This window comes from Phalacrocorax aristotelis, chromosome Z, assembly GCF_949628215.1.
Source record: "Phalacrocorax aristotelis chromosome Z, bGulAri2.1, whole genome shotgun sequence".
In the NCBI taxonomy this organism is placed as follows: domain Eukaryota; kingdom Metazoa; phylum Chordata; class Aves; order Suliformes; family Phalacrocoracidae; genus Phalacrocorax; species Phalacrocorax aristotelis.
This window is the reverse complement of record NC_134311.1, coordinates 65,982,314-66,006,814: the sequence shown is the minus strand read 5'-3', so window position 1 is coordinate 66,006,814 and position 24,501 is coordinate 65,982,314. Positions and strand designations below refer to the sequence as shown.

General features: G+C 43.0%; 1 protein-coding gene across 4 annotated transcripts; it reads left to right on the top strand.

The window, feature by feature from the left end:
- Positions 1-599: 599 nt before the first annotated feature.
- ZNF131 (zinc finger protein 131) lies at positions 600-23,023 on the top strand. 4 transcript variants are annotated; one of them, XM_075079650.1, is made up of 8 exons: positions 651-767; positions 4,299-4,437; positions 5,849-5,950; positions 9,794-9,938; positions 12,889-13,252; positions 13,355-13,577; positions 18,051-18,181; positions 20,713-23,023. In XM_075079650.1, exons 2-8 carry the CDS (start codon positions 4,314-4,316, stop codon positions 21,370-21,372), a joined length of 1,749 nt encoding a protein of 582 aa, XP_074935751.1. In that variant the 5' UTR covers positions 651-767; positions 4,299-4,313; the 3' UTR covers positions 21,373-23,023. The 4 variants fall into 4 exon arrangements, with proteins under 4 accessions (XP_074935752.1, XP_074935751.1, XP_074935749.1 ...); XM_075079648.1 differs by adding an exon at positions 3,545-3,664 and having other exon boundaries at positions 656-767; positions 12,889-13,577; XM_075079649.1 differs by lacking the exon at positions 651-767 and adding exons at positions 2,411-2,542; positions 3,545-3,664 and having other exon boundaries at positions 12,889-13,577.
- Positions 23,024-24,501: the final 1,478 nt, after the last annotated feature.

Sequence of the window (24,501 nt, the reverse complement as noted above, 5' to 3'; positions counted from 1 at the left end):
GATCTTATCAATGCTTAGAAATATCTGAAGGGTGGGTTCCAAGAGGATGGGGCCAGGCTCCTTTCAACAGCACCCAACGACAGGACAAGTGGCAACCGGCACAAGTTGGAACACAGGAAGTTCCAGCTAAACATGAGAAAAAACTCCTTTCCATTGAGGGTGCCAGAGCAGTGGCACAGGCTGCCCAGGGAGGCTGTGGAGTCCCTTCCCTGGAAACATTCAAAACCCGCCTGGACGCGTTCCTGTGCCCCCTGCTCTGGGTGTGCCTGCTCAAGCAGCAGGGTTGGACGAGATGATCTCCAGAGGTCCCTTCCAACCCCTGCCATTCTGTGGTTCTGCATAGCGGGGGGGCCTGGTTCTGTGTCCAGGAGGGCTGGAGCTGTGCCTGCTCCCGGGCTCCGCCACCACCGGCTTCTGGAACGTTCTGGCACGTGGCATTAAGGAACGTGGTCTCCGGCCGGACCCGCCCGCGCCCCCAGCACGCCTGGGCGAGAGACGCGCGTTTTCTTTCCGCGCGGAAGCTGGGAATCTCTGTATCCCCCTCACTACAGCTCCCAGAGTGCACCGCGTCGCCGGGCCCAGCCCCCACCCGCAACTGCCCGCGCCCCCGTCGTGTGAAAGGTGACCCTCTGCCGTCGCTTCCTGTCCGCGGTGCAGGCCGGGAATGCGAGTCGCGATTGGCCGGCCCCCGCCCCGTTTTCCAGCCTGCCGGAGAGCAGGAAGCGGTAACGGCGGAGCGGGCGCGGCGGGGCGAGAGGCTGCTGGCGGTAAGTACCCACCGGGGCCGCCCTCCCACCCCGCGGGGCGCCGCGCCGCCGGGCCGCGGCCCAGCTGGGAATTGAAAAGGGATCGATTTAATGCGCGCTTTGATGACGTAATAAGGACTAACGAGGCGGCTGTGCTGCCCAGCGCGCGGTTCGGGCCAGCGGCGGCACAGGCACCTGCCCCTCCTCGGGGGCGCCCCGGCCGGATGCCGGCGCCCGCCGGCCATGACCCGCGCTGCCCTCGGAGCGCCCGTGCTCGGCGGGCCCTCGGCGCTGGCTAGGCCTTCCGCCTTCTCCCGCTCCTGGGATTCGGCGGGCGCCCATTGGCCCCTCCGCCCGGGGCGGGCTCTGCCGCCGCTCTACGATTGGCGGAGTTTGCGCTGACTGCCATCGGCACTCGCCAATGGGATGCGAGTGGCTGTGGCAGGCCGCGGGTCGCGAGGGCTGAAGCCCGAGGGAGGTGCGCACAGCCGTGGGGCTTGGCGAGGGGTGGCGGCCGCCTGTCATGGCCCCCCCGCGGTGCTTCATGATCTTCCACGGGCCCTGATGGCTCCGCTTGGCCGCCGTGGGCGGCGGGAGGCCTCGGCCCGTGGCTGGGCTGCCTCAGCAGCGGGGCAGCGGCTGCGGGGAGCGAGGGTCTGTGTCGCCTCCTCGCTCTGCGGTTGGCATTTCTGAGGAAAAATGTGCCGTAGAGTGTACGAGAAGTTCTCGGCTCTGCGTTACCTGGAAGCAACCGCTGCTCATATCCACCAGGCCTCCCCCGCATCCCTCGCGCCCCAGATTCCCCTTCCCTGAGATGGCTGCAGCGACATGGCGTCGTTTTGGCCACTGCTCAGACTGCACTTCTGGGCTGTAACGCTCCTCTGCCTGCCTGCATCCGTGTGTGATCTATGTAGGCAAAGACAACAAAAGTGTGCTCCCTAAAATATAAGGAGTTCCTGTTGAAGTCCAGGAGGATAGTAAGATGGCTTCATTGAGGTAGACTTATAAAAACAGACCTGCAAATCATACGCATATTGTGTGAGATGCACGCAGTGTTACAAGTCAGTAAGGTTAAGTCAGTAGTTGACTGCATCTTCCAGGAAAATCCCAGTAAACTGAGGTAGTCCAGTTTCCATCACTTGTCTATGAGCCTACTCATAACTGGCAAGTTGGATCACTTCAGCCTGCCTTCTTTGGCTTCTTGGTTTTCTCAGGACTGTACCTTTCACTTCTTCCTCCAAAGTAGTCGTGCTCTTATTGAATATATGCTGTTCTATTGGGCTTTTGTCTGCAATATCCCTGAGTTTGTAAAATGAGACTACTCAATGAGTGCTGCAACTGCATTTAGTTACCCAACCAATTCACGCTTTTTACTAGCTCTATGTTAGTTCCTGGCAATAAACTAGTTATCATAAGTTGTATGTTTTCTCATTCGTGTTTTTCAAGTGTTCCTAGAAAGAAGCTTTTTTAACTTTCTCAGATTTGGTAGGGGGGAGGTAACTCGTATTTTTAGGGTGTTTTTTGTAAGATATCCCTACAAACATCCAATTTGGAAGTAAATGGGGGGGGGGGGTTGGTGTCAAAATTTTGTTTGTTTTAGCTTATAAGGAATTATGGTTTTAACTGCAAGTCATCTGTCCTTTTATGATGTGCCAAAAAATGGGCAAGAAGAATTAAACAGTGAAGTAAATAGCTGACAACTTCCCACATGAGACTTCCTTTGTGTGGAATACCAGATGACAGAAGAAAGGCAGGAGCTGCTGGTCATCTGTGGTAGACCCGTCATTACAGATGAGGTGAAGTGAATGCAGCAGCCACAGCCGCAGCTGCTCCCTTCCACCTCACCTTCCCCCTTGCCCTCACATGCTGGTCTCCTCTGTCCTCTTTAAGACTCTGACAGCTATTTCAGCATCTGCATGGCAAAGCAGTTATAGCAGGCAGAGCTAGACTAACATAAGCGGTTACTTCTGCTGTTCTTTTTTCATGCTCTTGGCAAAATGACTTCTCTGTGGGTCAGTTTTTCCAAAATGTGGGAGAGAGTGTGTTTTGTAGTGAAAACAGGAACACCACAATTTCCTTTACTTGTTGTTTGTTAGTCATAAGAAAATAACTTTGCTTTTATCACAACTCGGTAATTCTCCTCTCTACTTCTACTGAACCCCATACCCATATATGCGTTTGTTGTAAGCGAGGTAGAATTTACGCAGCTGCACAGGGGAGTTAGCAAGCGTGGTGGCATCAGCTCTGATGTGGTTAGTACACGTAAGGAACAGTTTTGGGCTCAGGACTTTTCCAGTTCCAATCACATGCAAAAAAATTCTGCACCAAAAGTCAGGGAGCATCTGCCATCTGGTTTCTTCTAGCACTCTGAGGAAAAATGCTTCTTTGCCACACCAGAAATTTCCACGTCTATATTCAGTGATTGGTTTGGTACAAGCTGCTCTCCTGACTTTCTTCCTTTTGTCCATATTAAGTATAACAACATAGTGAAGGCTATGTGTTACATTCCTTTAAAACTCATTCAATCCTAGCCAGAAACCACAGGTTCTTCAAAGTGAGTTGACTGTGAAAAGAACCAATGCTTCTGTGCTAATGTGGCTTTGAAATGTCTTTGCTTTTTCTACGGCATTCTCAGTGTGACCTACATGAATGTGGGAGTCAAAGATGGGTGCTACTGCACAGATCTGAAGTCATTTTGCCTGGAGTTAATTTATGAAATACTTTCATTGAAGCCCTTGGACCCTCTCCCAAGGTTCTTTTGCATAAACAGCAGACTGACATCTGCGTCCGGTCCACAGGCACGGTGTTCTGATATACCTCTTTGGATCTGAGAACCTCTGCTACTGCCACCCCCTGCTATGCTTATTACATAAGGGAGGAGGGGCCATCAGATTACAAGCATATGGGTGCTTCAAAAGGTTGGCAAAGAATATTTCACCTTGCAGGGGAGAAGTACAAGTAGGCTGGGAGAGTAAGACAGGTGGTCTTTGCTCTTGGGTGTGACAGCACATTAAACCCCTGGCAACTCCTATGTACTCAGATGCTGAAAAGTGCTGCTTTATTACATCCATATTTAAAGGAAGTAAACATCTCGTGTTCACTGGGTAAAAAATGTGACGTAAAGATAAAAATCTTAAGAACTGTTTTTCCAGGAAGTGGATGGGTGGAATTCTGAGAAATAACTGTATAAAGATGGTAACATTATGTTGCTGAGGTATTGTTGAACAGTTAGCTGTGGATATGTTACATCCCAGCAGTATCTGCCTTGAGGGAGGTGGGTCCCTGCTGAATCTGTAGAACAAAGAATACACTTACCCACTTTGATTGTTTTTTCATGTGTATAAAAAAGGCAAAGTTCCATATCATTAGCCCTACCGTTTCCTACCTGTCAGCTAATTTCAGGTAAACCTGTTACAGAGGCAGTTTAGTGTTTCTATTGGTTTTGTAGTCCCTGAAAAATGCTAGTCAGTTTGTGTTTGTATACTAACCTGATTGTGCGTAGTATTTAGCAAATGGTGCAGTATTCTTACTCTCATACCACATCTCTTACAGATTAGTCCTTTTGCCATGGAAGCCGAAGAAACGATGGAATGCATGCAGGAATTCCCTGAACACTATAAAGTCATTTTGGATAGACTAAATGAACAACGTGAGCAGGACCAGTTTACGGATATCACTCTGATTGTCGATGGTATGTACAGGCCTGAGAACCAGCTGGTATAGAGAGAATTCTGAAAGCTGTGCTGGGAAGCCAATGTGTTTGTCACAGGTCAGCTGTCAAACCAGGCTGCTAACAAATTCTTGGTCCTGTAACGCTGTGCGAGTTGCTTGCAGGGTTTCATATAAAATCTCAGGGTGAACAGGGTCTCCAGCAGGAATGAATAATTTTGCTTCTGCTTTTCCAAACAAGGGGCTAAATATTTTCAGATAGAAGCCCATTTTGAAACTGCTGTGCCACATTTAATATGTTGTCTAAGGATTTCCAAAACATCGTTAAAATATTTTCCCCTAAATTGAGCTGACTCTTTGCATGCAGAGAAGTTGTACAGATATTGTGTTTACAAAAAAAACCAAACCCAACTTAAAATAAGGTTTACTTTCTTCTCTGGTATCTTTCTACTATTTTAAAATACAGTTAAAATAAGGTAGAAGCACTCACTTTTCTTTTTATATGGGTTCTAAGGACATAAGCATTAGTTTAAAAGGATGACAGATATAAGTGCTTATGATGTCCTTAGCAAAGCTGGTGTTTGATAGATCACCTAAGATGGCTTCCCAAGTATGCCTTGGAAAAGATGAGCACTTCAATGAAGACAGGCAGTGTCCACTAGGACAGACATAGCTAAAGGAGTACCACCTCACCTTTAAAAGGATAGCAAGGACTCATTTGAAGGAAAAGGCTTTTACAGAGCCCAGATTAGAAAAAAGTAAGCAAATGAAGCAAAAATTACTCGTCAGGAATCCTGTAGTTTAACTGACAGCACTTGCACAAAACTTATCCTGAACGTTTGTTCCTGCTCTGGTGTTTTGTCTGTAGCTGTGTAGTTCTAACACAGCTATGTAGTCCCCTTCTCTCTGCCCCATGGAGTCTTATCAACGTTTGTGCCTGTGCCAGGGAGAAAGTAACGCAGTGAGGGGGAATACACAGTCTGGGAAACAGGAAGAACAGAGCAGAATTGCTTCTGTTCTGCAGTGGTGTTCATGCTGGCAGAAATGGTGATAAAATACTTGAGTCTGTAAGGGCAATAAAACCCAAGTACTACCTGGATAAAAACTGATAGCTAAGCCCAAAACATACAGAAAAAAGTTTGCATAGGAATTGTTTATAAGTTAAATATCTGAAAAGAGAAGCACTGGAGTGAGCAAGTCCTCTGGTTGATTGAGTTGCAGAGCTTCAGCAAGGCCGGTGATATCAGCATGGGCCTGCATGAGATGGGATAGGCTAGTTGCAGTAGTATCCCATGTTACAAGGAGACATAGTGACTATATGCTGCTGGAACAGATTTGTAGACTGGATGGTCTCTTTTCTGCATGTGCACTTATTGTGCACCAAGAGTGAGGAAGGTGTTACCCTAATGTAAAATTTTTGTGTCTCTTTGTAGGTCACCATTTCAAAGCTCATAAGGCTGTTCTTGCTGCCTGTAGCCAGTTCTTCTACAAATTCTTCCAAGATTTCACTCAGGAGCCCTTGGTGGAGATTGAAGGTAATCTGATTTGTGCAAATAAAAACCTTCAGAGTTGTGTGCCCAAGCTGGAAATGAAGACAGTATCCTTGGTAGGGGCCTACATAAATGCTTGGTCATATCAATTAGCTTTCTAGATCTCAGCTCTTGAATTCTGAGGCTGCTACCACCACTGGAAAAAGAACTCCCCTTGAAGAAAAATTAAAAAGAAGACCAGCCTTGAATTAAATCTTTTGGAATGGAAAGTGTGAGGTTCTGTGTGTGGTTTTTCCCTTTTTGTTTTTTTTCTTCCCCCCAGTATGAAGGTCAGGCAGACCCCGCATGTCACACTGCTAGTCCTAAAATCGTACAATCTTTTGCTTGATAACAGCCATTCTTGTCAGATGGAAAAGGCTGCCAGTGACAGCTAATGGCAGATGCATTGGCTAGGATGCAGAAACAGGATAGGCAGGGAACAGGATAGGCGGTGGAATTTTGGGTTTTTTGATCATGGGGCAGTTTACATGACACGGGCCTGCTGGAGACAGCTGGGGTTCACCTGTCGCAGAGAGGAAAATGGATTCTGGCTCAGGAGTTAGCTGACATCATTGAGAGAGCTTTAAACTAAATATGAAGGGGGAAGGGGATAAAACCAGGCTTGCTAGGGATGAGCCTAGGGGTGGCATGCCTGTGTTGGAGATGAGATCCATAGATCAACTGAAGTGCATTTACACTAATGCACGCAGCATGGGCAATAAACAGGAGGAGCTGGAAGCCATTGTGCACCAGGGAAACTATGATGTGGTCGCCATCATGGAAACATGGTGGGATGATTCACACAACTGGAGCGCTGCAGTGGATGGCTACAAGCTCTTTAGAAGGGACAGGCAAGGAAGGAGAGGTGGAGGGGTAGCCTTGTATGTTAGAGGGTGTTTTGACTGTCTAGAACTGAATGATGGCAATGATAAGGTTGAGTGCTTATGGGTGAGGATCAGGGGGAAGGCCAATAAGGCAGACATCCTGGTGGAAGTCTGCTATAGACCACCCAACCAGGATGAGGAGACAGATGAAGTACTCTACAAGCAGTTGGCTGAAGTCTCACAATCTCTAGCTCTTGTTCTCATGGGAGACTTCAACTTACCAGACATCTGCTGGAAATACAACACAGCAGAGAGAAAGCAGTCTCGGAGGTTCCTGGAGTGTGTGGGTGATAACTTCCTGATGCAGGTGGTAAGCGAGCCAACCAGGGGAGGTGCCCCGCTGGACCTGCTGTTTATGAACAGAGAAGGCCTGATGGATGATGTGGTGGTTGGAGGCTGTCTTGGGCTCAGCGAGCATGACATGATAGAGTTTTTGATTCTTGGAGAAGTAAGGAAGGGAGTCAGCAAAACCCCTACCCTGGACTTCAGAAGGACAGACTCTGGACTGTTAAGGTGTGTGGTTAACAGAGGCAGCCCTGAAGGGCAAAGGAGTCCAGGAAGGCTGGATGTTATTAAAGAAGGAAGTCTCAAAGGTGCAGGAGCAGGCTGTCCCCTTGTGCCATACATCGAGCAGGCGGGGGAGAAGACCGGCTTGGCTGGACCTCAAGAAAAAAAGGAGAGCTTACCGCCTTTGGAAGAAGGGGCAGGTGACTCAGGAGGACTACAAGGATGTTGTGAGGTTATGCAGGGAAAAGATTAGGAAGGCGAAGGCCCAGCTGGAACTTAAACTGGCTGCCACCGTTAAAGATAACAAAAAATGTTTTTATAAAGACACCAGTGACACAGGGAGGGCCAGGGAGAATCTCCCTCCTTTGTTGGATGCGGAAGGTAACCTTGCCACGAAAGACGAGGAGAAGGCTGAGGTACTTATTGCTTTCTTTGCCTCAGTCTTTAGTAGTCAGACTGGTCATCCTCAGGGTTGTCAGGCCCCTGTGCTGGGAGATGGAGCTAGTATGCAGAATGAAGTCCCAGTTGTTGAAGACGTGGCAGTCACCGACCTGCTGCTTCACTTGGATGTTCACAAGTCCATGGGGCTGGATGGGATCCACCCGAGGATACTGAGGGAGCTGGCAGAGGAGCTCGCCAAGCCACCCTCCATCATTTGTCAGCAGTCCTGGTCAACTGGGAAGGTCCCAGACGACTGGAAACTAGTGAATGTGATGCCCCTCTACAAGGAGGGTCGGAAGGAGGATCTGGGGAACTACAGGCCTGTCACCTGACCTCGGTGCCAGGAAAGGTCATGGAGCAGATGGTCTTGAATGCCATTATGCAGCACGTGCGGGACAACCAGGGGATCGGGCTCAGCCAGCACGGGTTTATGAAAGGGAGCTCCTGCCTCACTGACCTGGTCTCCTTCTATGATAAGGTGACCTGCTCAGTGGATGAGGGAAAGGCTGTGGACGTTGTCTACTTGGACTTTAGTAAGGCCTTTGACACTATCTCCCACAGCATTCTCCTGGAGAAGCTGGCTGCTCATGGCTTGGACAAGTGCACTCTGCGCTGGGTTAAAAACTGGCTGGACAGCCAAGCCCAGAGAGTGGTGGTGAACGGAGTCAAATCCAGTTGTTGGCTGGTCACGAGTGGTGTTCCCCAGGGCTCAGTGTTGGGGCTGGTCCTGTTCAATATCTTCATTGATGGTCTGGATGAGGGGATTGAGTGCACCCTCAGCAAGTTTGCAGATGACACCAAGCTGGGTGGAAGTGTTGATCTGCTGGGGGGCAGGAAGGCCCTACAGAGGGACCTGGACAGGCTGGATCATTGGGCCAGAGGCAACGGTATGAGATTCAACAAGGCTAAATGTCGAGTCCTGCGCTTGGGTCACAACAACCCCATGCAACGCTACAGGCTTGGGGAGGAGTGGCTGGAGAGCTGCCTGGAGGAAAAGGACCTGGGGGTGTTGGTTGACAGCTGGCTGAACACGAGCCAGCAGTGTGCTCAGGCGGCCAGGAAGGCCAACAGCACCCTGACTTGTATCAGGAATAGTGTGGCCAGCAGGAGCAGGGAAGTGATGGTGCCCCTGTACTTGGCACTGGTGCGGCTGCACCTTGAGTACTGTGTTCAGTTTTGGGCCCCTCAGTACAAGTAGGACATCGAGGTGCTGGAGCGTGTCCAGAGGAGGGCAACAAAGTTGGTGAAGGGTCTGGAGATCAGGTCTTATGAGGAGCAGCTGAAGGAGCTGGTGTTGTTTAGCCTGGAGAAGAGGAGGCTGAGGGGAGACCTTATCGCTCTCTACAACTACCTGAAAGGAGGTTGTAGCGAGGCGGGGGTTGGTCTCTTCTCTCTAGTAACAAGCAATAGGATGAGAGGAAATGGCCTCAAGCTGCACCAGGGGAAGTTTAGGTTGGATATTAGGAAAAACTTCTTCACCAAAAGGGTTGTCCCAGGCTGCCCAGGGAGGTAGTTGAGTCTCCATCCCTGGAGGTATTTAAAAGAAGGGTAGATGTGGTGCTTGAGGATATGGTTTAGTGGTGGACTTGGCAGTGATAGGTTAGCGGTTGGACTCGATGAGCTGAAGGGTCTTTTCCAACCTTAATGATTCTATGATTCTATGAAATTCCTGGAGCAATATTTCAGCCTCTAGTAACTTGCTGCTCAGAGGTCTCTTGAGAGGGAGGTTGAATTTTTGTGTTTAAATCTGTGCTTTTTATTCTTCAAACAGGTTTTTGGCCATCTTATCCTTCCTTTTATCTTTGTCATGGCATAATTCTGTAGTTGTTCCAGACTTACAGGATTCTACAGTAAACCTTTTATTCTAACGTGAGCCTTTTAAGGGTGTCATCTTTATGAAACTGGCAGCTACAGTACTGTGAGGAAAATGGTTAGCAGGCAAGTGTGCAAAGTTCATCAGGTATATGAGACTGAGGAATTGCTGAAAGAAACTATTGTTTTTCTTGCCCGTATACAGGTGTAAGTAACATGGCATTTCGCCACCTAATTGAGTTCACCTATACAGCAAAACTAATGGTCCAAGGTGAGGAAGAAGCAAATGATGTTTGGAAAGCAGCTGAGTATCTGCAGATGTTAGAAGCAATCAAAGCACTTGAAATCAGGTAAGTACATAATCCTCTTTTTATTCCCAGTGCTGAAATGTAGAGTCACAATAATCCTTTTACAAGAGCTGGCTGCCAGTATTTTGGAGTGCTGTTCCTTATCCTGTAACCTTCTAAACTTGTGTGGGATCATATGCTCTTCTACTATAAGATACGGATCAGAGCTATACAGGCTAAAAAATTCTTTCGACTGGAACTCGGTACAAAGTGACATGGCTGGTAAATGTTGCAGACGTTGTAGGGCTGTGACTTTGTGGTAACTAATACCAGGTCTCTGTGCTGTATGACTGCCCACACCTGATTGTGGGTGTACAGTGCCTCAGGTGATTAGGCCACATTAACGAACCTGTGCTTGTGTTTTGATTTCATGCAGCTTTCTGCTTTCTGAGAGAATAAGCAGTGATATTAAAACTTTTTGCTGCAAAATTAACCTCTCGGACTCCTTGAATGAATGTAACTGTTACAGTCAGTTTTATACAGGATCAATATGTTTCAAATGTTGCTATGTCACCATTTATCCAGTACCAGGAACTGTACTCCATTGCCAAGCTCCAACCTGAGAAAAGCAGGTACCAAGTCCCATCATGCTGTTTTTCTTCCCCTTCCTTCCCTTTCACAGAGTGCTGTCACATTCTCATTCCTCCTGCATGCTATGCTGTTCTGCTGTCATGAAGCAGAGGGAAGGGCAATAAATGCTCCCAGGATTATGGTTACTCTTACTTTCTCTTCTAGACTGGCTGAAAGGTCTTTGTGTTCAGGCTAAGGAAAGACCATTGCTTCCTTTTTATCTCCACATAGACACATTAGCCAAGGAGAGGGGCAATCGTCCCAAGTTCCTCTAGTAGCCAGCTAATGTTTTGTTTAAAAAAAAAACAACACAAACCTCCATGACATGAGACAGTGGAAACTTGGTTTTCAACATCAGCCTTTATTTCCAACTCAGCTTATATGGAAGTGCTTATTCTGTGGATTGGCAGAAGAGCTGAATAAGTATGTAATTTTTTTTTAATGGGAAAGATAGGGGATTGTGCATTTCTAGTCCTACGCTCCAACCCCACAAGCACCCTTTTTTTGACATTATTAAGATTAAGCATGGTACCACCAAACTTTTTTTTTTAAATTCAGGAAGGAAAGTAGACCTTAACTGTCTGCTTGATGAATTTAAAAGAAACTTGAATCTGAAAAAGTATGTTCTAATCCATATCACTCTGAGCCAGTGTACACTGGTAGAGCTGTTGAACCAGGATTCAGATCTGTCCATCAAATTAAACTGTCCACCCTGCAATTGTTTCCCACTATTGTATAATGTTATGCAGTTTGTTGGTTATGCATCACTAGTAAAGACTGTAATCCTTACGTTGCAAGGAAACTAATGTTTTGCTTAACAAACGCACATGCAAGCTAGTCTATCTTAGAGTTATTTCAATTGTTCATTGATTTTGAAAAGTTTTTATGGGGGTTTGTTTGGTATTTTTTGGGGTTTGGGGGCTTTTTTTGTTAGAAAGACAAATTGGAGTACCACTGCCAGTCTGTGTTTTCTCCTCCACAGTAAGAGGGGGAAGAATTGCAATACAGTGCCTCAGTCAGAGCTTTGACTGAAAGGGGTAAGCTTCAGAAACTTCAGCTGAAGGAGAGATGATTATAGAACTAACTACTTGTATAATGCATCAAATAGTTATGCGTTGCATAATCTAGACTAGAAAGAAAACAACCAGCTGTTATTCCTTAAAGCGCAGTTGTGTTGTATGTGTGTATCCCCATTCAAAGTTTCACACGATGTGCTCAAGGACGGTAGTCTCCTCTTTGCTGAGCAGATTATTCTTTTGATACGTAATCCTGGAGCTCCTTGCAGTAATGTGCAAAGTAACTGTCAGCTTCTAGACATCAGAAATCCAGGCTAGATGAAACTGTAATTTTAGCTGCTCTGTCTTCCTGTGTCCAAATAAAGTAAGGTGCAATTTAATAAGATGTATTCTGCATGAGATCATTAGCCACACATCTGACATATGACTTACAGATAGTGGGCAAAGCCTTAGCTCTCCTATTACTAGAAAACATGAAAGTGATAGGGAGTAAATTACGTGAAAGGATTCATCAGGCTGCAAAGCATGGTAAAATCACGACTTATACCTGTCAGTCTGATTTGAGGGGAAGATAGCCACTCATTTTCAAAACTGATAACCAGTAATAAAACCTCCAGCACGTAAGTGCTGTGGATGCTCTTGTGGATGACTTGAAAGCATTGGCCCACTTGGCTCTGTCTGTGCTTGGGGTGACGTGCTGTCCTGACATATTGGAGGATGGGGCTTGTGTGTGTATGATGCAGGGAGAACAGGAGCAGAGCTGGGGGATGTGTTTAAGCCCAGAAGATTAAACTGGAATGCTCTTTCCACATCCCAGTGGCTTTTATTTTTACCTCAGTTGTTAGATGTGTGCTGTTCTGAAGTACAAGATATTATGATAATCATTGTGTGAAGTCACAGCTGTAGTGTTTTCTAACAAGCTGTAAGGAGTGCAGGCAATAGCACACAGAGCTTAAGAGGTGAATAGCATAGAAGGGACTTGAATCTTTGAGTTGGCAGGCCAAAGAACTACTTCCTTTGGGGAAGTTTTCTTTCCAAGTACAGAATTTCACAACTTTCTTAGATAAACCTATGTCATTAGGTTAACTGGCTTTTCATCTTGATAGGTGCTTTGATCATTCAGAGACATTTAAAACATTTAACCTTGTATTGAAGGCTCTGCAGCTTTAACCATGCTATTTTACAGCTGAGGAGTATGGATTAAGGGCAAATGAACTTCTGACATGCATGCAGGTTATGTGGTCATTCGTGATTCAGCTTCTTTGAGAACCCACTAGAGAGTGCTGGATGCAGAAGCTCAATATTGGGCTGGAATTGTTATGTCAGTGCTTGTGGATCGTAACCATATTTATGCAAATAATTTACAGGAACAAAGAAAATTCATCACCCTTCGAATCAAATCAAGCACAAGGTAAAAATAAACCCAAAAAGAGGAAGATAGCTGAAACCTCTAATGTTATCACAGAAACACTGCCATCTGCAGAATCGGAGCCTGTTGAAATTGAGGTTGAGATTGCTGAAGGGACGATTGAAGTGGAAGATGGCAGCATTGAAACACTTGAAGAAGTAGCTTCTGCAGAACAATCCATAAAGTACATACAGACAACGGGTACATCAGATGAATCTGCTCTGGCTCTTTTGGCAGATATCACCAGCAAGTATCGTCAGGGAGAGAGAAAATGCCAGATCCAAGAAGGAGGTGATAGTACAACTGATCCCTCGTGCAAACAGGTAGAAGGTATTGAAATTGTGGAACTTCAGCTGTCGCACATGAACAATTTATTCCACTGTGAGAAATGTAACCGTTCGTTTAAATTGTTTTACCATTTTAAGGAACACATGAAAACACACTCTACTGAGAGTTACAAGTGTGACATATGCAATAAAAGGTACCTGCGAGAGAGTGCTTTGAAACAGCACCTCACCTGTTACCACCTTGATGAAGGTGGTGCCAGCAAGAAGCAAAGACCTGGCAAAAAAATACATATATGCCAGTACTGCGATAAGCAGTTTGACCACTTTGGACATTTCAAAGAGCACCTTCGAAAGCACACAGGTAAGAGTACTGCTATAGTCCTGTCCTTGTGGCCTTGGCTCTCACGTTTTGGGTTTTTACATGTTTTGGGGAAACAGAGAATATGCTGAAGAGAACATGAGTCCTGAGTACTAGAAACACTTGGCTTCTCATTACAACTAAAATGATGGTTTGTCTTTTTGTGTGTTCATTTGTTTGTTTTCCATTGTTGTAAAATTTGAGGGATTGAGGTGGTTAAAAATAGGCACCTAAAACCAGAAAGAGCTAATGAAGCTTCTCTCTCAAGTCTATTAAAGATTTTTTTCAAAAATAATTTCTTAAAGCATGTTTCCTTCTTCAAAAGTACCAAACTGAGGAGCTACTTTTATATTCACAATTCTACTACTAAATGTTTCTGTTGAAATTCATCTGAACTGTGAGCTTCTCAGTGAAATATGGCTTAGATGTTTCTTTATCTGACAGAACTTCTGAGCAAATGCCTATTGATGCATTAGGTATAAAACACACCCTAACAATTCTCTCTTGTACCATCTTTTTTGGCAAGTTTCACCCTTGCTCTTGACATCTCATCTATGATTCGATTTTTCGTCATTAATTAACAGAGTGAAACACCTCTAGTGACTATAGTACGCTTTGGTTTTTGTTTATTTTTTTTACTGTGAAATCTGCCTCTTTGAAATCTGGATAGCATCTTTCGAGTACAAAGTGCCTTCTCTTCCTTCTTTGTTCTTTATAATATGGGAGGTTAAGATTCTACTGCTTCATCTCACTGAAAAGTCTACTATCTGAACAGGTACTGAGCATTATACAGTTAACTCTGAGTGTAAAATATATGTGGTCCTGATCTTCCCATTGTTTTTGTTTAGTATGTCAGTCATGAGTCATCAGTAAGAACTAAGTGGAGGGTAGCAGTTTTATTTCTTTCACAGCTTCTTATTGTTAAAGCCTTTGAATTCGAACTTTGTTGAATCTGTGTATGGAACTGCTGAGGACTGATATATGACACTGTGTCCAGTCTGTTCCCAATAGCGCCTTAAAATTTCCGTTTATAAAGAGTCTTTTGGCAAATCCTTATCCCCTATGAAGCAGGGAGCGTTTCTTGTTACGAGCAGTCCAAATACAAGCTACTCAATAAAGGTCTTTTGAGATAAAAGTTTGTAGCAGATAAACAGAGTAACCCAAATATCACAAAGGATTTTGGGGACAAAGCAACTTACCATATCACAGGAGGTACAGCATACCTTCTAAATATATACTGATACAACAAATATAATGCATTGAATCTAAGTACTTCTGGTTTAGCATTTTTAAAAGCCTTAAGACTAAAATCAAAACAGATATTACCATTTAACTGTGGTCTCCTAAGGTCAGTGGAAAAAAACCCATTCAGCCAAAAGCTTTCTAAGATCTGAATTCTGTAATGCTAAAATGAAATTAAAAGGCCTGGGAGAAAACATCCTACAAAGTGTTTGATCCTGTTGCTGCTTAATCACACCACCAGCAATAACATGAAACCAGCAATTGGGGCAGAAACAGACACCTTATCAGTCTTGGTAATTCTTTTTGGTGTAGGAATTTGGCATTACCAATGGCTATTAACTTAGTCTCAATAAAAGAAAGGGAGGAGATCTGTGGAGTTTCTTTCTCACTCGTGCATACAGTGCCTTCAGTAGCTTCTGTGTCTCTGGAAAAATACCTCAAAAATATCTTTCATATCATGTAACTCTGAAAGTCAGATGAGATGACGGAGTCACTCCAGAACTTACAAAGAGGGAGGGGTTTTGGTCTGATATAATTATTATCTTTTTCTCCTATATGAGAATGGATGAGATTTCACTTGCCAATCATAAGTAACACACAGGACAAAAATTCTGCAAGGCTGCACTTAAGTACTGTATATCTGTTAATAGCTCTAGTTTCTCTTACACAAGAAGAGTGATTTCCTCATACAGAAGTCAATCTTAGAATGAAGCTTCTGCTCTCAATATGCTGGTCTAATCCTGCTATTTTGCAAAGTATATTTCGTAGGAGAAAGAGACACTGAACAGCTTTGATTCCCTCTGATTTTCCTGGGAATTTTGACTGCTGAATATTTGTCAAAGTTAGGCCTTCTTGATTATTTTTTTCCTTTTATGGAGAATGTGTGTGTGTGTGCTCGCATGAGTGAAGGTGGAAGTGAAGGAGTCATGATGTGCTCCAGACAGCTAAATTAATCTGCCCTTGTCTGAAAACCCTGTTACTGAAGTAATTTGTATACAAATTTCTTAGGAAAAATTAACCAAGGTCTCTGCCAGTCTTGGTAAATATAAAATGTTTTACAGGAAGTGAACTTTGAACTGCAAATAACATCTTCCACAGGAGTGAATAAATGGACTCTATGTACCTTGAATAAATGATCCCAAGAGCTTCATTTGATAAATGCCTGCCTTTGGTGTGTTTTTTTTTTGGGGGGGACACAACATGCACCAAACCCTAGGTTTACTATTTCTAATTAAACCCAATCTAAATAATGATATGGTAGCTTTATGGTTATGGTGGAATTCCCTGGTATTTCTTACATATTAGGCAAATAAAAGTCACTGTATTAGTGGTTATGAATTTCTTTAGGTTAAAAAATATTTATTTGGGGTAGTCTCCTTCCTGTGACTGTTGGATCATAAAGGACCAACACAATATTGGACTATCTCTGGTCAGAATTTCTGTCCTATGAGTTATTTACAATTGGCAAGTGAAGTCACATCCATTCTCATAATGGGAGAAAAAGGTAATCATTAGATCAGGCCAAAAACCTTCCTCTTCTTAAAATCTCACTTAGATGAGGCTAAACTCATAGTTGGATGTCACGTAGGGAGAGAAGAAGCAAGTTTTCACCTTTAGCAGGGCAGTTTAGCCCCCAGCATGCTGGTGTGTTTCTTAGAGAAGAAAGAGAAGGCAGCTGGCACGCTCTGTTTTCCATCACTGCTGTGGCTGGTGCAGCCCAGGTCACAGCATTGATTTGAACTTTGCAAGAAGTCACACAATGTCTTTTGGCCTTTGGATATTGCCACCATTATCTCTGAACTGACTGCTTTCAGCAGAATGTGTTGGAGATTACTGAAGAATTTGAGTGAGAATAGAATAAATGTCTCTGACTGGTGCCTTGCTCCAAGTAACTATTTAAACTTGACCAGATCACAGGGCAGGTGAAGGTCTGTGGTGTGAGTTTTGCTCATCCATCCATTTGTTGTTTGGGCCAAGTCCATGATTTTTGACCTGCAAGACTGGTGGCACTTCAGCATCCTCTGCATTAGCTGTCCAACAGTCTCCAAAAGCATAGCATATTGTAACAATTAAGGGGAGTGTTCCCACCGTTTAACGTTTTTCTGTAGCCTTTATGTGTGCGAGAATTATAAGCTCTGGGTGGATTTCTTTTGAAAAGCTAATTAGAAACTTCTGAATCTCGTTATTTCTGAACAAATCATTGGCTGTCCATCTCAGTAGTCAATAACTACTGCATTCCTGAAAATGAAGGCTTTGAAACTAGCTAGGATAGATTATGTGATTCACTAAAATGTCTCAGCCTCTTTTGGAGTTCGTTAAGCCATTTGTTTCAGTAGTGATGTTGATGTCAGTACCTCCACAGATTAATTATCAGACTTTCAGAAGAAACACACGGTTCCTAATTTTTCGTACTTTAATTTCCTTGAATTCCATTGTGTTTGTGCATGATGAAATTAGTAAACAGAGATATCAGTTGTTCTTTGTTACTGCTTGATGACAGTAATAACAATAAACTACTTTGGACGAAGAAGAGAAAACTATTGCTTTTTTCAGCCTCCCCTGCCATTGTCCTTAGCTGGCTTCTATGTGTGGTACCAGGTGTGAAATGAAGTGGCCAAACTGAGAGGAAGTTTTATCTTGCTTGTGCCCATTTATGTCACCCTTTCCTTTCTATTCACTGTATTTTGGGGGGCAGGGAGTGTTGTTTGTTTCGATACTGATGCATTGTTATTTCATGGTCATTCTATGCCAACTTCTTTTTCTGGAGCTCAGTTTCAGCACTCAAGCATGAGCTGTTATTGTTCTTGAAAATAAAACTTTATATTATTTAAAAGCCTCATTCTTCAGTGTGTCACTTGGAACATTTACTAATGTTGATTCTTTAATTATAAATATTATCAGACAAAAAGAGAGAAATAGCTGTTATTTCTTTAGGATGTTGTGACAGAATAGTAGTCTAATTTCAATTAAAAAGCTAAATGTACCTTAAATGGCACTGGTAATTATTACATTGGGTTTTTTTCTAAATGAAAGTTGACTCCATGTTAGGTTTTTGCCCTTTTATCTACATAAATAAAGTTTATATACAGTCTTCCTCTTCTGTAGAATAATCCAGTTGGCCACACCTTTACAGCATGTTTATCAATTTACACAAAAGGAAGAGAGGGGAAGAGATTGCTGACAGAAAACTGGCTGGTTTTGTACACTTACAAATCCCTGTATCTGTTTTAACAGGTGAAAAACCATTTGAATGTCCAAACTGCCATGAACGCTTTGCTAGGAATAGCACTCTCAAATGTCACCTGACGGCATGTCAGTCTGGAGCTGGAGCTAAAAAGGGAAGAAAGAAGCTGTACGAATGTCAGGTGGGTAATGGAAGTAGCAGAGTCTGAGGCTAGGTACCTCCTTCCTGCCCTGAGGAACTTGGGAGTATTGAGCAGGAAAGGCAACGAGAGTGGGCTTACTTCTCCAAGAGCAACTTTTAGTAAAATAAATGTAAGGATTGCATTCAACCACAACATGCAGGTAAATCCTTATATCTATGTAGTTCCATTTAAAATATGGAATTACTGATATGATGCCTCATAATTCTTATAATCAGAGAGAGTCCTGCGGGTAGGTAGGTGTTCATCTGCATTTTTAGTAATCTGCCTGCTTCCTTTTCAAGGTTCTTGATGCACTGACCTAGGCCTTTCCTGATTTGTCAGCATGCTTCACTAAAGTCCTAAATAAAAAATACTATTTTATTTCCTGTTTTATTGATACCAGATAGATTGACTTTGTCTGGAAAGTCATTCCAACTTACTATGACAATCTGTAATGTCTTTTAAACAAATATAAATGCTGTAGATGAATAGCTAGGGAACTTGGTCGCTATGTGTAACTGAAATTTGAAAAGCTGTTCAGATAAATCTTTCATAGTTTTCGAAGGATGGCTCTGAAAAGCCAGAAAATACAAGAGCTAAGGTTCTAGCATTTTTATTTGCCATTTTGCTGCCCATTGCTGTGACAGCCTTAAATAAGAACACACTTTTTCTCCCTTTCTCTTTTTTTGTGTTGCCCACTCTTTCTCTTTTTTGCTCTTTCTCTCTCCCTCTTCTCCCCCTCTTTCACTGTCTTTTCCCTTAAGGCTCTCACCTTATTCAGTTCACAGAATGGCTGTGGTTTGAGGTTAAACTGAGTTGTGTAGTGAAGAAAACTGATGGTTATCGGCTTTATTTGCTCTAAAAGAGGGAGTGATCTTATTCACAGAAGGCACTGAATACTGTAGGAGATTAATTAATTTTGTATTGCTAATCTCGTCATTTAATCAGAAGTTTCAGTGATACTGTTGCAATGTTTAGTTGTTATGCTAGTCTGAAGTTAATTCCTGGGAGCACACCTTTGTCTTAAAGATAAGTTTGTTCTGAATGTGAGAATTACTGTATAAGCCTAGGCTATACCATAAAGTTCACAAACTTTATGTTCATAACATAAAGTTGTACCTAATAGCTTCACTGATAATCCTGTTTTGTCTTTGTGACCCTTCAGTCTAATCGCTTTGTGTCATAGCTTTCTCTTTCTAAATTGATACCACATCCTGTCACAGATGTTGTGAATGTGGATTAGTGTTTCTTCAGCCCACAGAAACTATAGCAATTCTTGGATAAAATTGTCTTGATTTTTTTCTCTTTAGAACTGGATTTGAAGAGTGCTCAATAAATAACTTTTGGCTTACTGAACAAAGTGGAGAAAAAACACACGTGTGTTTCTTTGATGAGCACTTCTGGTGCCCTTCAGTGTATGCCTTGAGTACTGAATTAGGCTCCACATGGCAAGAACAATAATTATGTGCTTGGGCATTACTGATAGGTCATTACCTTTCTGTATGATGTAACTAATTTTGAGTGTTTATCTATACAGGTAGTATATTAAGAACTGTAGGCACACCTTCTTTCTGAAGCATAAGCCTCGAGTGGGGGTGGAAAGCATGGCACTAACATCACAAAACAGTTTTAACAGACTTCAACAGCAAAATGGAGATGTCTGGCTCCACTACACAGACCTCTTTCAAAACTATGTGCTAGCAGTGAAGAGGTGCTGAAATGTGTTCTGCAGCCAAGAACACTTGCACGGACAAAGACTCCAGAGCCTGTTTCTCTACTCTGAGCCTGACTTTACCCCACTCTTCTCTTTCTTCTACCCTGTACCTCATTAATTTCTGCAGTCTCTGTGTGTTGGTCTCAGGCTACTTACCTCAGTGCCAGCTGAAGGGAAGGAAGTGTGCTCATGTGCTTTGTGGAAATAGTGTGTCTGCTATTGAGGCAGTACTTTTCACTGGAAGAGAAATAAAGGCATTGAGTTTTAAGAGTTTTATTTGCTGAAATCATTCAAGTGTTTTTTTTTAAAATGGCAAAGTGGGAGAGTTCAGTCTAACCAGTTAAACCTCGTGATGCCTTGAGCAAATGAAAGCTGATAAGGAAAGGTTGGCTAGTAGTACTGTATCTAGAACTTCAGTAAAATGACAGTTTGTATTACACTTTCATTGTACAGTATTACTACATAAATAGCTTTCCACCCAAAAATCTAGCACCAGACATTTATCGGGGCATGATACTGTACATGAATTCCACGTAAGGTTAAAATCAGAATACTTTCAAATGCTGTGCTGACACATAAATTTTGAAGTACCCTGTGTATGCACAACTCCAAGTAACAGACTGTTTCTTAGAAAGAAATAAATACCAGGTCTTCTGTTCATCTGAAGCTGACTTCTCAGCTTTTACCTCTAACGTCTATGTTTGTTTAATCCAAGTAGCAAGAAGCTACACTATGTGAAGATGTGATGTGAAATAGGCATTATACTTTGTCATAGTTCTGTTGGCACTCTTTAATATACTGCATCTTTTTGTTTCAGGTTTGTAACAGCGTGTTTAACAGCTGGGATCAGTTCAAAGATCACTTGGTCATACACACTGGTGACAAACCCAACCACTGTACCTTATGTGATCTGTGGTTTATGCAAGGCAGTGAGCTGAGAAGGCATCTCAAAGAAATGCACAATGTTTCTGAACGAATAGTGACAGAAGAGGTTCTTCCAGTGGAAACTGTGGAAGCTGAACCAGTAACATCAATGACTATAATAGAACAAGTGGAGCAAGTCCATGTCCTACCAGTAATTCAGGTACAAGTGGATCCTGCACAGGTAACTGTGGAACAGATGCACCAGGATCTCATACAGGACAATCAGGTGAAAGGCACACAGATAGATGAACTGCAAGAACAGGTGCAAATTAGTTACTTGGAAGTTGAACACATTCAGACTGAACAAGGTGAAGTTCATGTGGAGCAGTTACATGTTGAGCACGTAAATCAAATACAGATGGAAGAAGTACAGGCAGAACTTATAGATGGAACAGACCTTGAACAAGTAGAATATGAAAGCATTGATCAAGGAGAAGCAGAAGAAAAGGAACCTAATCAAGTAGATGAGGCAGATAAGGAAGATCATGGACAAGCTGAAGTCTTAAAAACTCAACAGTTAGTGGACACACAGAATGAAAAGGCTGATGAGTAGGGCAAATAATAACACTGTGCAGGTTTAGGAACAAAATACCAAATTATTTTTGTTAACTTTTACATTGGTTTTTGAGCAGTCAGTGGTCACCTTTCCAATATGCTGTCCTTAGGAAGCTGGACAAGTGGACCAAAATTAGCTCTCTTCATGTACAACTAAACTTCTCTCATATGTGAAAAATAACTTTCCCATTCATGTAATACCATGGAACAGAAACTACCACAGACACGGACAGCTTTGTGAGGATTTTATTGATGAATCGCTTGTATCATTGTTACATCACCCCTGGGTATATATATAAGAGTAACTTCACTTCTTTTCCTCTTGCAATAGAAGCAAACTCTTGTTATAGATTTGCAGAGTGTCTGTGGCAGAAGAATCAGTAAAATATGGTGTGTTTTATTGTAAGTGGCAATTGGGTACCCATGAATTTTTGGATCAGATGGTTTGCTGTATCCTAACTTTCAGGCTGGGGAAGAACATTGTTGCTGGAGGTCTCTGAGCACAAACTGTGCCTTTCAACACTGACTGATTAAATTTCCACAAAGTTCCTAGAGTGTTCAAGAACCTAGTTCAGTAAAAGCCAATGTAGTAATGTTATAGCGCTTTATATTTTTGCTTAAAATTGTCAGCTACTGGTTTGTTGGGGTTGGGGTCGGGGGTTTTTTTTTGCATTAAACTTAGAGATGGGGGCTGAGGGAGGAAACAGATTCCAAATGGAGGCAGCAGGATACTCTAAAATGGACAGTTTAAAATGGGAAAAGCGCAGTAGAATCTGTGGTAAGCATGAGCTGGAAGAAATCTACCAGAAAACTCTCCTTTTATAAATTGTCATATTTGGAAATGAATATGTTTAAACATAAATACAGAGGAGACTTGTCTATTTGGTATCAGGTTCCTGTTATTTTGAAATGAAACTCTGACACTTGACACAAAGATATGCTAAACATAAAAGTAAAAGCCATAGGAATGAGTGCTAAACTGTGGACTGAGAAGTCGTGTAAATAATTTAATCAATATTAGACAATAAAACAATACCAACCATGAAATGTTGCATTGTTTGTTTCATCCAATAAACTGGGAGCAATTGAGTGGCTGGCAATTAGAGTGCCAGCTCCCAGTGGTAAGAATGGATCTAATTTCTAATAAGATTAATAGCTCTTTACTGTAAAGTTAGATTTGTTTAGAAAATAGTTGTGTAGCTCTGTGTTCAAGGGTGCTAAGGACTTCTGATTCTCAACTACTGCCTTGAGATTAGAGGTGCTCCACACTTCCGAAAACTTTCTTTTCAAAGCCTTAACTGAAGGGAGGAATCTTTGTAAGGACGTTCCCTAATGCTCTCGGTAATCCTGTAGCTCTTGGTTAAAATCAGGCTTTTCTATTCAGTCTTCTCAAAAGCAGAATTCTTCCTGGGATTTGTGCTTTTATTTAGTCTTGTTCAAAATTATTCATGTGTTTCATCGTAGCCTTTGAGAAACTGTTGCAAAACAAATATGGATCTCAATTATAATTTTGAACTATTTGATTAATGTAACTTGCATTGTTTTATGATGTTTTGTGTTTTCTGAGATGCAAGTATATGTGATGAGATTCTGTGCACAGGGAAGAATGTGGCCTAATGTTAATCATGAAAGTAAAAGTTGGCTATTTTATTTATACCTGGCTTCTGGTAAAAAGCTCATCTTTTGATGACACGGAGGGGACAGGCCTGCTTGCTTAGCTGCATAACTCTAATTTCTTTAGGCGCATTTGTGCATACAGACACAGGGTCTGTATCTGTGGAATTAAAGGAACAATCTGGTTGTATGTCTGACCAATGGAACTACCCTTTATGTAATTCAAGTCCAACATAAATTGAGCGGTTGCGAGGTATTGGTAGCAGGGCAATGGTTTGGTGAGCCAGTCGGGCTATTTCTTTGTTCTATTTGATCTCCCCTTTTCAACAGCGGTTCATGAATTTGATAGGAGAGAAGCGATGCTCTGTTGTGGTGCCCAGTGCTGCCCTGTCCAGGCTCCCGCTGAGCCTGGGTGGGAGCATGGTGGCACCGTGAAGAATCTCCTCCTCACTTGGAGGGACCAGGCAAAAGGCTCTCCTCAAGTTATAACTCCACTAGAAAGCCTGTCCCTTTGCATCCCCCTCTTCCCTATAATTTCTTTCGCAAATGTCTAAAGGCCAAATTGCTCCCACCTGTGGCATCCATCATTCCCTGTTACTGGGGGAGGGACAATTGACGGAGGAGTCAGAAGCTCTGGCTGCTCTCTGTAATGGGCACCAAGCCATCCTCTTTCTGCCCCAAACATAGACACACAGACCTCTCCCAACTCTCTATTACCTATGCACCACTGGAGGAGTATTTCCCTCTAAATACACATGTACTGTGGTCTCTGGAGCCCTGTTATGCATGTACTGGTCTGTGGCTTGCAGTGGGGCAGCACACGGGATGAATATTTGAATTTATGCCAAATGAAGCTAATCGGCGGAAGCAGGGGGTCTGGGAAGTAGGAAATGAAAAAATGGGAATGAACAAAGACCTGTGAGGTGTGTCTGGATGTAAAATAAAATTGAGGCTGAGGTTAGAGGAACATGTGTAGATTTATACGTGATATTCATGAGAGGCCATAAGCTGTTTCTGAAAATAGAGCAGGGAGCTGATCAATAGTTTGAGAGACGCTGAATTATTCAGACGATGTAAGAAGGAACTAGCTGCTTTTTTTTTTTTTTTTTTTGAAAAGAGTCTTCCTGAGCCAAAGCACATTTCATCTGCAGGCTTATGAAGATGAAATCGGATGTCAGTCCTGTGTGAAATGGTCACTAGAGGAGGATCGTGCAGCCTCTGCTTTGTTTGGCCAGCCAGCAGTGCAACTTTTAATTAGTTAATGGAACAGAATGTGATACTCTGTTATGCAAATTCTGTAACTTGGTATTATTTCCAGTGAGAAAACGTTTATAGTAGATGTTTGGTTTGGTTGCTTCCATGTCAGGGTTGAAATATCTCTTCCGCAGGGACTATCATGAAAATGTAATGTGCAGTTGGATTTTGTTCTTGTTTTGTTCAACTGTACCGTTTGCTGCTAGCAAATTTAAAAATGAAAGCAACCTGTTCATAAAGCACAAACGGTTTGTAGCTT

What these genes read in the sequence shown, in the direction of transcription:
- ZNF131 (XM_075079651.1), top strand. Translation starts at nt 4,314, where the DNA reads ATGGAAGCCGAAGAAACGATGGAATGCATGCAGGAATTCCCTGAACAC. An exon ending in GCACCTTCGAAAGCACACAG is followed by an intron (nt 13,578 to 18,050) that starts GTAAGAGTACTG and finishes CTGTTTTAACAG; the next exon opens with GTGAAAAACCATTTGAATGT. An exon ending in AGAAGCTGTACGAATGTCAG is followed by an intron (nt 18,182 to 20,712) that starts GTGGGTAATGGA and finishes TTTTTGTTTCAG; the next exon opens with GTTTGTAACAGCGTGTTTAA.